General features: G+C 39.0%; 1 protein-coding gene across 3 annotated transcripts in view; it reads left to right on the top strand.

Annotated features, from left to right (window-relative positions):
* The window catches only part of ANKFN1 (ankyrin repeat and fibronectin type III domain containing 1), a gene marked incomplete at both ends in the record, with an annotated part of 278,167 nt that overhangs the window by 109,308 nt on the left and 153,502 nt on the right, over positions 1-15,357 (top strand). The window contains 2 exons of one of the 3 annotated variants that reach the window (XM_082603573.1): positions 8,606-8,807; positions 11,583-11,793. In XM_082603573.1, the coding sequence (XP_082459699.1) occupies positions 8,622-8,807; positions 11,583-11,793 (397 nt within the window). Of the gene's footprint in view, positions 1-8,605; positions 8,808-11,582; positions 11,794-15,357 lie in introns of those variants that run through there. The other 2 variants (XM_082603572.1, XM_082603571.1) reach the window with 2 other exon arrangements.

The raw sequence follows: 15,357 nt of genomic DNA, 5'->3' as shown, positions 1-15,357 counted from the left end.
AAATAATAAATGCTGGATAGGGTGTGGAGAAAAAGGAACCCTCCTACACTGTTGGTGGGAATGTAAACTGGTACACCCACTATGGAGAACAGTATGGAGGCTCCTTAAAAAACTAAAACTAGAGTTCACATATAATCCCACTCCTGGGCATATATCCAGAGAAAACCATAATCCAAAAAGATATACGCACCCCAATGTTCACAGCAGCATTATTTACAATAGCCAAGACATGGAAGCAACCTAAATGCCCATCAAAAGATGAATGGATAAAGATGTGATTTTTATATATATATTTATACACACACACACACACACACACACACACACACAGTGGAATATTACTCAACCATAAAAAAGAGTAAAATAATGCCATTTGCAGCAACATGGATGGACCCAGACATTATCATATTAAGTGAAGTAAGTCAGAGAAAGACAAATATCATATGATATCACTTATGGGGAATATTAAATAATCAGACAAATGAACTTATTTACAAAACAGAAATAGACTCACAGACATAGAAAACAAACTTATGGTTACCAAAGGGAAAAGGAGGGGGAGGGATAAATTAGGAGTTTGGGATTAACACATACACACTACTGTACAGTAAGTCCCCTACATGCAAACCTTCAAGTTGCAAACTTTCAAAGATGCAAACGTGCGTTAGTATGTCCAACCACGTAAGTTAGTTCATGTGTCTGGCGTACATTGTCATGTTCATGCATCCTCTACAAGTGGTTGTGCTTTTGTGTACTTTACTGTACAGTACTGTATAGAATACAGTAGTACAGTATATTTATTTCAAGCTAGATCTGCAAGAGGATCTTTGCTGTGCAACACAAGGAGCTTATTAATGAAGGCCTGATGGAGTTGGAGGCCCAGAGAAAGGACAAAGAGAGACAAGAGAAAGAAGAAATAACTGAAGAACCAAAGAGATTCACAATGCAGGAAATGGCAAGGGGATTTTCTTTACTTAAGAAGGCACTGTTCGGGCTTCCCTGGTGGCACAGTGGTTGAGAGTCCGCCTGCCGATGCAGGGGACATGGGTTCGTGCCCCGGTCCGGGAAGATCCCACATGCTGGGGAGCAGCTGGGCCCATGAGCCATGGCTGCTGAGCCTGCGTGTCCGGAGCCTGTGCTCCACAACGGAAGAGGCCACAAAAGTGAGAGGCCTGCATACCGCCAAAAAAAAAAAAGGCACTTAGTTTTTGAGGCACAGGACCCAAACGTAGAATGGTATACACAAAGGTTGCAGCAGCCGGTCAGAATGCAATCCAGGGCTACCGTATTATCTATGATGAGAAAAAAAGAGCTACTACCCAGACATCACTGGATCGTTTTTTCAAGAGGATAGATAGAATTGAATCCAGCAAGGAACCAGAACCTATGCCATCAACGTCAGGCGTAAGTGAAACTGCAGCTTACCCTCCATTCCCTATTGCTGATGATCCTTCAGCTCTACCACCTCCCACCTCCTCTCCCTCCTCCAGTCAGTAACTCTTCTTACCTGTTCACTCAATGCCAGCCACTGTATGCCAGCTCTTGAACGGTACTACTGTACCTTTCAAGGTACTGTACTGTAAGATTAAAAATGTTTTGTTTTTTGTGTTTATTTTTTTATGTATTATTTGTGTGAAAAGTATTATAAACCTACTACAGTACAGTACTATATAGCCGATTGTGTTAGTTGGGTATCTAGGCTAACCTTGTTGGACTTACAAACAAATTGGACTTATGAACGTGCTCTTGGAATGGAACTTGTTCGTATGTAGGGGACTTACTTGTATATAAAATAGATAAACAACAAGGACCTACTGTATAGCACAGGGAACTATATGCAATACCTTGTAATAACCTGTAACAGAAAAGAATCTGAAAAAAATATACATATTCTTATATATAACTGAATCACTTTGCTGTGCACCTGAAACTAACACAACATTGTAAATCAACTATACTTCAATTTAAAAAAATTAAAACTAAAAAAAAAGAAATGCTACCATTAAAAAAAAAGTTGACCCTCGGGACTCCCCTAGTGGCACAGTGGTTAAGAATCCACCTGCCAGTGCAGGGGACATGGGTTCAATCCCTGGTCCAGGAAGATCCCACATGCCGTGGAGAAACTAAGCCTCTGCACCACAACTATTGAGCCTGTGCTCTAGAGCCCACAAGCCACAACTACTGAGCCCATGAGCCACAATTACTGAGCCGGCGCACCACAACTACTGAAGCCCAGGTGCCTAGAGCCCATGCTCCACAACAAGAGAATCCACTGAAATGAGAAGCCCATGCACCGAAATGAAAGGTAGCCCCCACTTGCCCCAACTAGAGAAAGCCCATGCATGGCAACAAAGACCCAATGCAGCCCAAAATAAATGAGTTTATTTTTAAAAATTGACCCTCAAATAAAGAAGAAGAATCCAGGTTAAACAAAAAAGTGAATGATGATGATTCCACTTGTATGAAATTCCATAAAATGAAACCTAATCTATAGTATCAAAAAGCAGACCAGTAGTTGCCTGGAAACAGCAGGCTTAAAATAAATAGATGTTCAAAAAATATTTATTGAACATCTGTTTATTTCAGGCACTCTGTTAAACAATTGGTATGTATTATCTCATTTAAAATTTTAATATCCCTTTAGACATGACTATTAACATTGAGATGGGACCACTGTTAAGATGAGGAAACTGAAACTAATATTTTGCTAAATATCATACAGCTAATTATATCTAATAAAATTATTTGAATAATTTTCTAATAAGTAGAAAAACCAAAACCTAAAAGTAGATAAGCCTTGTATCAAAGTCCTTACTTTTGATACTGTGCTTAAAACCACTTCCTTCTGGCCTCTATCATTTTCTGGTGAAAAACCAGCTGTAAATCATTTTCAGAATTCCTTGTACATAATGAGTTATTTCTTGCTTGTCGTTTTCAAGATTTTCTCTTTGTCTTTAGCTTTCGACAGTTTAATTATGATGTATCTAGGTGTGAATCTCTTTGACTTTATCCAACTAGGTGTTCACTGAGATTCTAGGATGTGTAGGTTAATGTTTTTCATCAATCTGGGGACGTTACTGGCCATTAGTTTTTCAATATGCTTTTTCCTCCTCCTTCTCCTTCTGGGATGCCTATTATATATATGTTGGTACATTTGATGGTGTCACACAGATCTCTAAGACTCTGGTTCTCTTCATTTTTTTTTTCCGTTTTGCTCCTAAAACTGATTTCAATTGACCTATCTTCAAGTCTGCTGATTCTTTCTTCTGCCTGCTCAAATCTGATGTTTAGCTCCTCCAGTCAATTTTTCATTTCAGTTATTGTACTTTTCAACTCCAGAATTTCTACTTGATTCTGGCTTTTTTTAAAATAAATTCTACCTTTGTGTTGATATTCTCTATTTGGTGAGACATCATTCTCATAATTTCCTTTATTTCTTTGGACATGAATTCCTTTAGTTCTTTGAACATATTTAAGATATCCAATTTAAAGTCTTTGTCTAAGTGGAATATTACTCGGCCATAAAAAGGAACAAAAGTGGGTCATCTGTAGAGATATGGATGGACTTAGAGACTGTCACACACAGTGAAGTAAGTCAGAAAGAGAAAAACAATTACCATATATTAACACATATATGAGGAATCTAGAAAAATGGTACAGATGAACTGGTTTGCAAGGTAGAAATAGAGACACAGATGTAGAGAACAAATGTATGGACACCAAGGGGGTAAAGGGGGGAAATGGGATGAATTGGGAGATTGGGATTGATGTATATACACTAATCTGTATAAAATAACTAATGAGAACCTGCTGTACAGCACAGGGAACTCTACTTCACTTAGCTGTACAGTAGAAAGTAACTGAACATTGTAAAACAACTGTACCATAAATAAATAGATAGATAGATAGATATTAAAAAAAATAAAGTCTTTGTCTAATAAGCCCAACATTTGGACTTCTTCAAGGGCAATGTTAATATACTGCATTACTTCCTGTGAATGGAAAATACTTTTTTTTGTTTCTTTGCATGTCTCATATTTTTTTTCTCTTGAAAGCTAGGCATCTTAAATAATGTAATATGGCAACTCTAGGAATCAGATTGTCCTCTAACTGAATTTGTAAAGTACAGAACTATATCTGTAAAGTCTGTATTCTTATCATATGTGGCCACTGAAGTCTTTGCTTGGTTAGCTTAGTGGTCTGCTAATGACTGAACACAAATTTCCTTAAGGCCTAGAACTGATCTTGGCAAAGGGGTTCTATGTATATGTTGGGACACACCTTCAATACTCGTCAGGCAGTTGACAGCTCTGCCTTAGCCTGCACATCCTGCTTGCACAGAGCCTCAGACAGAGTTGAGAGCTTAGGACCTTCTCAGGTACTTTATGAGAATGCTCTCAGCTCTGGGCATGCCTGTGATCTGCTAGATCCCCAGGAATGTGTCAGAACTTTTCAAAGTCCTCTATGGACATCTAATTTCTCAACTTTTCCTTTTAAGCTTTTTGGTTATCTACCGTTTGCTACCATTCTTATCCACCACCTCAGGCAGCTGTGATATTAAGCCATTGCTGATGTTTGTGTTCAACAGATGCCCCAGAGGAAAAGCTTATTTGCACTTGGTGAGCTCAGAGTCAAATAAATTAAAAAAAAAAAAAAAAAAAAAAAAAGGCTTGTGAGTGAGTTCTTCCAGGGAACCACCAGAAGTGTCAAATAATGATGATTCTCTCAAAATGGGGTTTTAAAGACGCTCCATTACTATTCTGCACCGTCCAGTGGCTGCCAGGCTACTGGTTTTTACTATGAATGTAGGCTGTTTAGTCTTCAAGGCTACCACAGAGCTGAGGAATATGGGAATGAAGCAAGTTAAAAATGCCACAAAGCTTACTATTCTTACCAAATTCAGTTACTTTTCTTGAATAAACACTTCCTGGATTGCTTCAAACCTTTGGTTAATCTCCAGGACTCTGAAAAATTAATTCTGACAATTTTTGCTGATGTTCTCATTGCTTTTATGTAGAAGAGGATTTTCAGAGGTCCTTATTTTGCCATTCCCACTGTCATACTTTTCTTTTGTTTTTAATATTTCTGTGAAATGTTTAATTAGGTGTACCACTTGTAAATGGCAATTTAAAAATCTCAGTTGGAGAGTTTTATCTTTTATTAGGAAAAGTAAACCATCTGAATGTATTCTGCTCACATATTCAGTCTTAACCCTACTCTTTCATTTTACATTTCTATTTATTATGTTTCTCAATTTTGTTTCTTTTTATTTTTCAAGTATTTTTAGACATTTTTATTCCTCTCTTCCCTCTAACAGTCTGAGGCTCTACTTGATACTTCTGTTTTACGATAACTTACTGTAAACATACACACTAAAATATCTAAACAAATTTTTATCAAAATAAAAATGAAGTATAATAAATACATAAAACCAGATTCAAAACAATGTTTACAATAAGCAAAACTATTTGAATCATTACAGTGTACTTTGGTGTTTCTGGTTTGGGAAGAAGACTTGAAGTAACCTTACTAATTGCTGCTATGTACTGAGTGGCTACTATGCACCAAACAGGATGCATACCTTTTGTTAATTCATTTAATGTTCACAACTCTGTAATAAACATTTTTATATATTACACAGACTCAGGGAATTTTATTAAAGTGCCCAAAGTTACCCAGATTACAGATAACAATATCATGGCTCAAGCTTGGGTCTGCCAAGTTCCAGAGCCAAAGCTCCTCTGCTTTTCAAATGCTTTCCCCTTTCCATGGTAAAGATTTAAGGGCACAGTTACCTGGGAGCGGTGTGCATGTTTATGAGAACAGATAATAGAAAGTTGTCTTGCTCAGTATCTCTCATCAGACAAAAGTTTAAATATAGAGAAGGAAAAGAAAATATAATGATAGATGAAATCTAGAAAAACAGAAACGTGCTAAAGGATGGCCTGGAAGAAAGGGACAGCTGGGGTAGTATGAGAAGGAAGTCAAAGAGACAGAGAAAGTCAACCTATTTTGAGTGACGGGAACAGATGGGAGATGAGCAAAGACAAAAGAGACCGTGTGGGTAGGTGTCATCAGTTGGAGGGCAAGTCACTGGAATTTGATCAATCGACAAGAATTTATTTACTGGACTCCAGGGCACTGTGGGAGATACTAAAGAATGTAGAGTTATTTGGGGAACGATAATGATGTAGACAAGACAGATGGCTTAATGCTGAAGGAAAAGGCCAGAGACAGGAGGCAGAAGTAAATAAGTAAAGGCAATCCCCATGTAAGCTAGCTTGCATATCAATCTGGAATTTCTGTGGGAATGGTTAAGATATAGAGGAAGTGCTATGGCTGCTACTGAATTATAGGTAAAAGATTTGTAGGCAGAAAGAGGAAGATGCCAAATCACCTACTGCTTTTGTGTAAATTAAAAGATTATTAAAAATTAATGAGAATATACCCACATGTACATACACACTACAGACAGTGCTTTACATCCTCCTTCCAAATGTAAATGTGGCCGTTTAGCTAAGAATGGGTAGGGCCTGATGAACATGACTAATATTGAATAGGTCTGACCTCCTCAGAAGGCACCAGGAAGTCTGTGTTGGAGAAAATTACAAGCAAGACTTAAAAGGTGCCTAAAGACATTCAACAATGTAATGAAGATGGATCTCCATTTGTTAAACTGCAAGTAAGTCAAGGTTAGTTGGTGCTAGTGGACATGGAACCCAGTTCAGAAGCATGAGAGGAAATGAGCTTTCTGGGTAGACCCTTACTATATTATATGTAATAGACTCTCAAATGTGCACTCATTTACTCTGAAGTATCTGCTGAGTATCTTCTATAATAAATATGATAGCTGCCAGAAGTCTGACTACATTCTAAGCTATTTACATTCATTATCTCATCAAATCCTCACAACCATAATATGTAGTTGTTGTTATTTTCTCTATTTTAAAAATTAGAAAAATGAGATGCAGACATGTTAAGTAACTTGCCCAAGATCCCATATTCAGTAGGTGGAAGAGGAGATTCATATCTTAATCTCTGTTTTATTTCTTTTACCCTGAGACAGGCACATTTTAGGTACTGGGGATATAAAGCGTAATATTTAGCAGTCCTTGTTCTTGTGAAGCATATAGACTAGCTGGGAGACAGAGAGCCAAACAAACAGTTGTAACGTGATAAAGTATTTACTGTAACAAGCATATACTGAGTGAATGAGTAAAGAAATACCCAAATTTGCCCGGGGGTGTCAGAAACTACTTGAGCATAGACTTTAAGGATCAACAATTGTTTCCTAGGGGATGAAGGCACAGATGGCATTTTAATACATACAGAGCAGTGTATACAAAGACCCAGAGGTAGCAAAGAGTTTGAACCACTTAGGAAACTCTAAGGAGATCAGAAAGACTGAAACCTACAATGTAGAAGTACAGTATCAGATGAAGCTGGAGAGGCAAGCACTTGTATGTAAAGCTAAAGAATATGGTTATATCCTGTAGGAGTTGGAGAATCACTAAGTCAGTCCTGTGAAGAGTTTGGCCAATAAAAGATTCTACATGATATTATATCAGAGTCCATAAAGCTATAAAAATTCAAGGACTGAAGATGTCCTAAGGGACACGGCTAAATGGCAATGGCAGCATTATAAATGGAAGACTCCACTGGAAATTGGAGGGCAGGTGGTGGGAAGGCAGCCGCATGCTCCAGAGACCTGGGCCCAATGCACCAGAGGCTGCACCAGGGGTGGAGACACCTTGCATAAAACTGCCTTAGCCAGTTATTTTATTCATACATTTGTTCATCCAATACACACACTGCTAGGCAGCAATAGCCTTGGTAGCATCAATATTTCAATAGCAATACCCAACATAATGGTGGACAGCTTTTGAAATCCATAGCTAACCTCCTGGAAATTGACTTCAGGTATGACGTTGGTGAGGACCTGTTTAGAGATTTGTGGAACAGCAGTCAAATGCTACTTGGAGAAGGCCAGTAGTAAGTGTCCTGGAGGACACTATCTGAAGTACCTGGGGTGAGCAAGGATGAGCCTATCGGTACAAATTCCCCAAAGCTCTGGGCACTGCGATAGTCCAACAAATCTCAGACAATAAGCACAGTTTAACACCTTTGAGAGAAGGGGGATCTTCAGGAAGCAACCACACTCTTTTATACACCCAACAGAAGACAGCATCTAGAGTATATGTAGCAGAATTCCAATTATATATAGCCAAGAATAATTGAACAGACTCCCTGGGTTATAGAATTGAGATACTTCCTCCCAGTGGGACAGAGATCAAAAGATTTTTCGTAGAGGCTCAAGTCATATATGTTTGTATGTAAATGCCTATGTTTATGTAGTAAATGGATGCTGTCATTTCATTCTCGCCACCGATTAGCTATATGGCCACAAACAAGCTGCTTTCCTTCCCTGGGTTTCAGCTTTCTCGTCTCTAACATGAAAAAGCTGGATCTGATGATCTCTAAGGTCCTTTCCAGCTATAATATTTTATTAGGGTTCCAGATGGTTACTGGGGATGATAAAAACTTTTTTGTCAACTTATAATTATGTTGTGTAAATTATTACAACATTAGATTTTTCTCCTCTTAGGAATTGCCGTGTGAAAATGACCCAACAAATGCAGAATTTACATCTTTCTCAGTCAAAAAAACATAGCGCCCCATCATCTCCCAGTGCTGCCAAACGCCTGTACCGGAACCTCTCTGAGAAACTGAAAGGGAGCCACTCTTCGTTTGATGAAGCCTATTTTAGAACAAGAACTGACCGGCTGAGTCTCAGAAAGACCTCGGTGGTAATAAAACTCTTTATTCTCATCTTGATTTGATTAGTGCAGTTGTGTTTGGATTTAAGGAGATACTACGATGATCCACGTTTACTTCAGAACCTGATGTTTGCAAGTTTATAAATGTTGAAAGTCAGGTAAGGTAGGAGCTGCACATATATATGTTAGCCGAAGTTTAAGTGACTGTGAGATTTTCCCTTTCTTTTTCTTAACTTCTTTTCCTTTATTTTCCCTTAGTTTTTCTTTCTCTAATAGACCAAAGAACCCACAAAATAGCAGCTTGACAAATATGGAGTTTGAGATTAAATAGGCTTTCTGAGAGATCCAGTGTTCATTCAAATCCAGTGTTCATTCAAATATTGAATGAACAATGAACAATATTTTATTTACTTATTTGTAATGTATATCCCATATGCTTTCCAAAGGCATTCAAGACAGAATCCAGGCCAAAAAAAAAAAAAAATGCAAATGTATTATACAATGGTAAATAAATCAATAGCAATGGTGATTGTGGGGGACAGCAAGGGAGCAAGAAAAGGAAAAAGAAAGAAAGAAGGAAGGAGAGGAGGGTGGGAGGGAGGAAGGAAGGAAAAAAACCAGAAAAAGAAAATAGTGGGGATGGAAAGAGAAATAGATATACCAAAAACCTAGGCAAATACAGTACCTAAAATTTGTCATTACATTTACCTCTGATTTCCTAGTCAAAGCAGAAGGGGAAGGACAATTGGTAATAGCATTCCATTAGCTAATAACTGAAAGTATACCAAATGAATATCTTCCTGTTGCTAAGTCCTCTGGCCTCTATGTCATAGTGAATTATGTAATGGAGAATAAAGAGTAGTACTGGGGATGTTATAAACATTCTCACATAGCAGCTTCTTATACTGCCCCTCAGTAAAAGCTGAGGGCATAATATTAACATGCTCAGCAAGGGTATTTCTGCAGGGGGTAACGGCACCATTTGTTTGAGCTTAAAACAGAAATGAGCCCTAGCCTTTCCAGATAGAAGCATACTAGAGTTTGCCAACAAAAGCATGGCGAAGGAAATGACTTAACAGTGAGAGCAAGTAGGGCACATGAGAAATTAGACATACTAAGAATCACAAACAAATATACAACTGTGTTGTTTGGACAGGGCAGCATTTTAACTTTGCACTCATTTGTTTTCTAATTTGTTTTCTCATTTCAAACTTATCTTCTGGGAGGGCTTGGTTGTGGCTGAGTTACGGCCTAAGCATCAGAGGCTGTTCAGCTTAGCAGATTGTCCACAAAACACTTTTCAGTTCAGCAGACTGCCATGTAGCAAAGAGAGCTGCATATCAAACAGTTCTATCCCCTGGGTCCCCATTGTCAAAACAAGCATTTGCATAATAGCTTTGTGTTTTCCTCGAATTTCATTCATGTGTTACACACTCAGCTAAGTCGACCTGTAGCCTTTGATACGGAGAATCGATTTTTGATGAGACTAACAATAAAACCTGCCAACCTAAATATGTGGTTACTGAAGACCTTCCACATTTTAATCAGGCAATCCCTATGCTAGCTCAGGACCATTGGTATTTCAACGTGTTTAAACACCTGGCAACTCTTGGAGAAGATACCAGCTAAATGTATGAATAGTATATGTGTTGCTCTTATCCCATGAGCTACAGAAATATGTATTTGAGAGAATTCTAAAGCTTTTCTCCTTTGCTTGCTATTAATCCCCTGAAAGAACTTTTCAAAGGAAAGATATTGTCTTTAGCTATTCTCTTCTATAGGCGATTTGTATCCTATGAATATTCAACTTTTGGCCCTCTCAGGCCCCAAAGCAATTGCCACCCATCCACTGAAACCCTCCCTGGACACCAACTCTTGAGCCCCTCACCTGAGGTCTCAGAAATGCCAGGTATTCAGTGGCTGGGGCTCAGGGTTGAGAAAGTGTAGAGGTTAGTATAAAGGAGTCTAGGAGTTAGGAGTCAGCCTGCAGGAAGTGTGGACCTACTAGAGATTTGTAAATAAGGAAGGGACATGTAGCAGTGTAAATTTTAGAAAGACTACTCTTGTATCAATATGGAGTAGGGACGAAGGAGACTAAGACTAGCAACAGGTAGGTCACTGCCATGATCTGGTAACAGTCTGAGAAACAGTCAAAACACGGGGATGGAACGGGAGGGGATGAGTTTGAGAAACAGAGAAAGTGTATTCCAAGCTAGTCATAATTTAAATTACCTGTGCTATTTTATCTATGCCAGTGTTTTCCAAACTATGTTCCGTAGAACCTTATTCCAGGACAGTTAAAACAAATATAATGAAAAATATGTTCTGTGAAAAAATATTTGAAACAGGTCATATTTCTCACCTATTAGAGTCATAATTGCATGTTAAAATTACTAAAGGGCTTGAGAGGTCTTACAATAAAATAATGCAGTAACTTGGTTTAATCTAATGTTTACCAAATTCATTTGACCACATGCTACTTTCTTCATAGAACACCTTATAATGGCCTACTGAACAGTATTCCACAGAAGACTGGTTTGAGAAAAACTGATGTTTGCTCTTATCTGTAGACTGTATACTATATTGTCTCCATGCATCTAAATGTACAGATCTTTTCAATGTTCATTAAAAAAGATGGAGGGAGGGTCCAATAGTGTTTACTTTGGAGACCTTGGAATAAATAGCAGTTATACCACTTATAAGTGGGAATGCAGTCACTGAAGCAGTCCCTAAAATTCAAAACAGCTAGGCCATGAAGACAAGCTGGTCTATGAAATTGTGCTAACCTGCTTCATTCTTTTCCAGAACTTCCAGGGCAATGAAGCCATGTTTGAAGCAGTTGAACAGCAAGACATAGATGCTGTGCAGATCCTCCTGTATCAGTACAGCTCGGAAGAACTAGATCTCAACACACCTAACAGTGAGGGATTGACACCTCTGGATATTGCCATCATGACCAACAATGTGCCCATTGCTAGGATTCTTCTGAGAACAGGAGCCCAAGAAAGTCCACACTGTAAGTAAACTCAAGAATAAAACATGTACTATTAAGGCCAGACCACAGCTTTATGCCACCGAAATAGCCATTGCTGGCCCTTAGAATGAATGGCTGACTAAGCATAGGCTCTGAAATCCTTTACATGTTTTCATGAACTTTCATGCAAACATTGTTTATCAGTCTAAGCATCAAGTTATGTTTTTAATAGAATACACAGAATGTTATTGAAAAGGAACTTCCTCTTAAGAATTGAATGCAAGTTTTAAGACATGTGAAATACCCCAAGTAAGGCTACAGCACAGGACATGTACATAGAAAAAAGAATGAGATAGAAAAGAGAATGAGTATGTGTGTGTTAATGTCTTTCTGTCCACAGTCAATATGGTGGTTCCATTCATTCATTCACTCATTCAACAAACAATGAGGAAAGGGCATGTTCTAAGTACTAGGAATGCAGTGGTGAGTAAGATAAAAATCTCTATGCTCAAAGAGCTTACATACTAGGGGAGGAGATTTCCAACAATCAAGTAAATAGATAAATTAATATATAAATTCAAATAGTGATAAATACTATGAAGAAAATAAAGTGAATGAATGGGTGGGGATTAATGGAGTGGGGACTATTTTAATAGGGTTGGGCAAGAAAAGCCTCTCTAATGCAGTGACATTTGAGCCTAGTCCTAGGCAATATCAAGGAATGAGCTATGAGAAGATATGGGGTCAAATTTTAGGCAGAGTGAATGGCAAACAGAAAGGTTCTGAGGCAGGTAGGAATGAGATTGCCATATCTGCAGAACAAGAAGGCCAGTGTGGCTAAAGCAAAATGAACATAGGGGAGAGTGATGGCTGAGGGAGAAGTCACAGGGACCAGATCGTACAGGAGCAGATGAACTGAGGTGAGAAGTTTCACTTTGATTTTAAGTGTGATGGTGAGACAGTGAAACCGTTTAAGCAGATGAAAGACATATTCTGGGGAATTCCCTGGCAGTCCAGTGGTTAGGACTCGGTGCTGTCACTGCTGGGGCCCAGGTTCCATCCTTGGTCAGGGAACTAAGATCCTGCAAGATGCGTGGCGTGGGAAAGAAAGAAGGAGGGAGGGAGGGAGGAAGACATATTCTGCTTTACATTTTAAAAGATCACTACAGCCGTCTGTGGAGAATACACAGTGGTTAGGGCAACTGTGAAATTGTGAAAAACAATTAGGAGGCTATTCTAATGGTCCAGGAGACAGATGCCAGTTGCTTGGACGAGCACCGTAGTGACATTGATGGTGAGCAGGGGTGGAATTCTGAATGTATTTTTTAACAGCTTTATTGAGATATAATTCACATGCCATACAATTCACTCACATATCGTGTACAATTCAATGGTTTTTAGTATATGCACAGACTTGTGCAACCATCACCACAGTCAATTTTAGACCATTTTCATCACCCCAAAAGAAACCCCATACCCTTCGGCTATCTCACCCCAACCTCCCCACTCCTCCCAGCCTTGGGCAACCACTAATCTTTCTGTTTCTATAGATTTGCCTCTTCTGGACATTTCATATAAACGGAATCACATCGTATGTGGTCTTTTGTGAATGGCTTCTTTCTGGATGTATTTTGAAGTAGAGCTGATAGTACTTACCACAGGGAGCTGCTCTCAGGTCACACACCCTGCCCAGGAGTGGATGGGATAAAATCATATAGCCCTTGCCCTGTGCCAGGCACTATTCTGAGCACTTTACATGTATTGACTCCTTTAATCCTCACACAACATTCTGAGGGAGGCACTCATATTCCCTTAGGTGCAAACTCTCTGACCCAATGACCACAATGGCTCTGAGCCACAGTTTTTATGTTTCCTAAAAGAAAAAAGTAAACTCATCAAATTGTTAGTTTCACTAATACTGATTCACTCACTTCCAAGTGGTGAGACCCAGAAGGCTGAAAGAGAAGCAAGCAAATATATAATTAGAGGTCACATCTCTGCTCCTAAATTTCATAAACCCCTGCCACCCAAAAACTAGGTACAGAGGCAGAACCTTGTATCATAAAACTCTTTATTTTAAAAATGCTAAACCCACCACATCCATGTCAAAAAGAATGAGGACGTGGGTTCAGGAGCATTGGGGCTCTTCCATAAGAGCTCCATCATCAAAGTGCTGCTTCTTTTTAGTGGAATTGGAGGATTTGGAGGGATGGGCAAATAAGGATGGAAGAAATCAAAAAGGTTTATTTGCTGCCTTCCAATTTATGTTGCAATAATGTCTGTCCTAAAGATGCAGTGAGAGAGCGGTGGAGAGAGAATCAAGGGGTCTGAACATAGAGAATGCAGACTGAGCCCCATTCTATAGGAACAAGGAGACCATTCATCCAGATGTTGCCTGCACTGAGCTGGATGAAACATTAGTCTTACTTACCTGAGACGCTGCAAAGAATTTCTGCATTTTCCATGAAACCAGTAATACTCCCAATCTCCCCAATCCCCCTTGTGCATAATTAAATCTCCATAAAATAACCCCAGTACTAAATATTTAGTTAAACCGAAAGCAAATTCATTCAAAAGATCCCTGGTTTTTCTCATTCCCTGTGGAATGATAACCCATTATCATCACAAACTTGTAAAGGACAGTGAGAGAAACCCAGGTTTTAGCTTCTAGGAAATATGACACCTAAGTCACCTTGGCCACCCAAAAAGTTAAAGAGATACGATCATGTATAGACTCCCACATGTGTAAAAACAGCAAAGGGCTGTTGACTGAGAACCTATGAAATCTCCACATACATTATCTCCAGTTTTCACATTAGCCCTTCAGGATGATGTTATGAACTCCATCTTGAAGAAGAGGAATTCGTGATTCTGAGAGGTTAAGTGACTGACCAAAGGTCACACATCTAGCAAATGAATAGGGATGTCAAGGATTCAAGTCCAAGTGTGTGAGATACCATGCCTGGAATCCTGCTGTGCAAACTCAATGTCTTTCCAAATAACTAATAAAGAAGGCTGTGGCCACTGGGCCCCTGTACCTTTCCCTTTGTGCCTTTGCTAAAATCCTATGGTGTATTTCTTTGTGTTGTTCTGTGAGCTGAGATGCCATTCCTGTTGAAAAAAGGCAGGATAGAAGAACACAGTCTGTTTTCAGGGATTTTTAATTCACTTTATTTATCAAGTACCAGAGAAATCAAATTGCTTCTGTGCATGAGTATGAGCCAGCCCATGAGAGAAACCAGAGTCTCCCAGCTAGAACCAGATAAGCAAGCACCCACTGCAAACTGATCCCCAGAAGCTGCAGAGGCAGGTTAGAAGAATGAGGTCTTGAGTTCGTAGAGTATTTTACACATTTTGCAAAAATGCTTTTGCTTGCATCATCTCACTTGATCCTGACCACTGGCTTGTGAGGTGAGAGTTAGCTTCCTCGTTTTGATCAATGAGGAAACTGAAATATAGACAAATAATTCATCCAGTGCTCCAAAGCTCATAAGTGGTGGACCCATGATTTGAACCCAGATCCTCTGTATTAAGTGTTTTGGTATTTGTGGAGAAGCATTAGCACACTCACTGTCACACTGTGGATGTTCACTTCCTTCCTTCCCT

The sequence above is a fragment of the Mesoplodon mirus genome (genome assembly GCF_964341445.2).
Source record: "Mesoplodon mirus genome assembly, chromosome: 18".
In the NCBI taxonomy this organism is placed as follows: domain Eukaryota; kingdom Metazoa; phylum Chordata; class Mammalia; order Artiodactyla; family Ziphiidae; genus Mesoplodon; species Mesoplodon mirus.
This window is presented reverse-complemented; position numbering and strand designations above follow the sequence as displayed.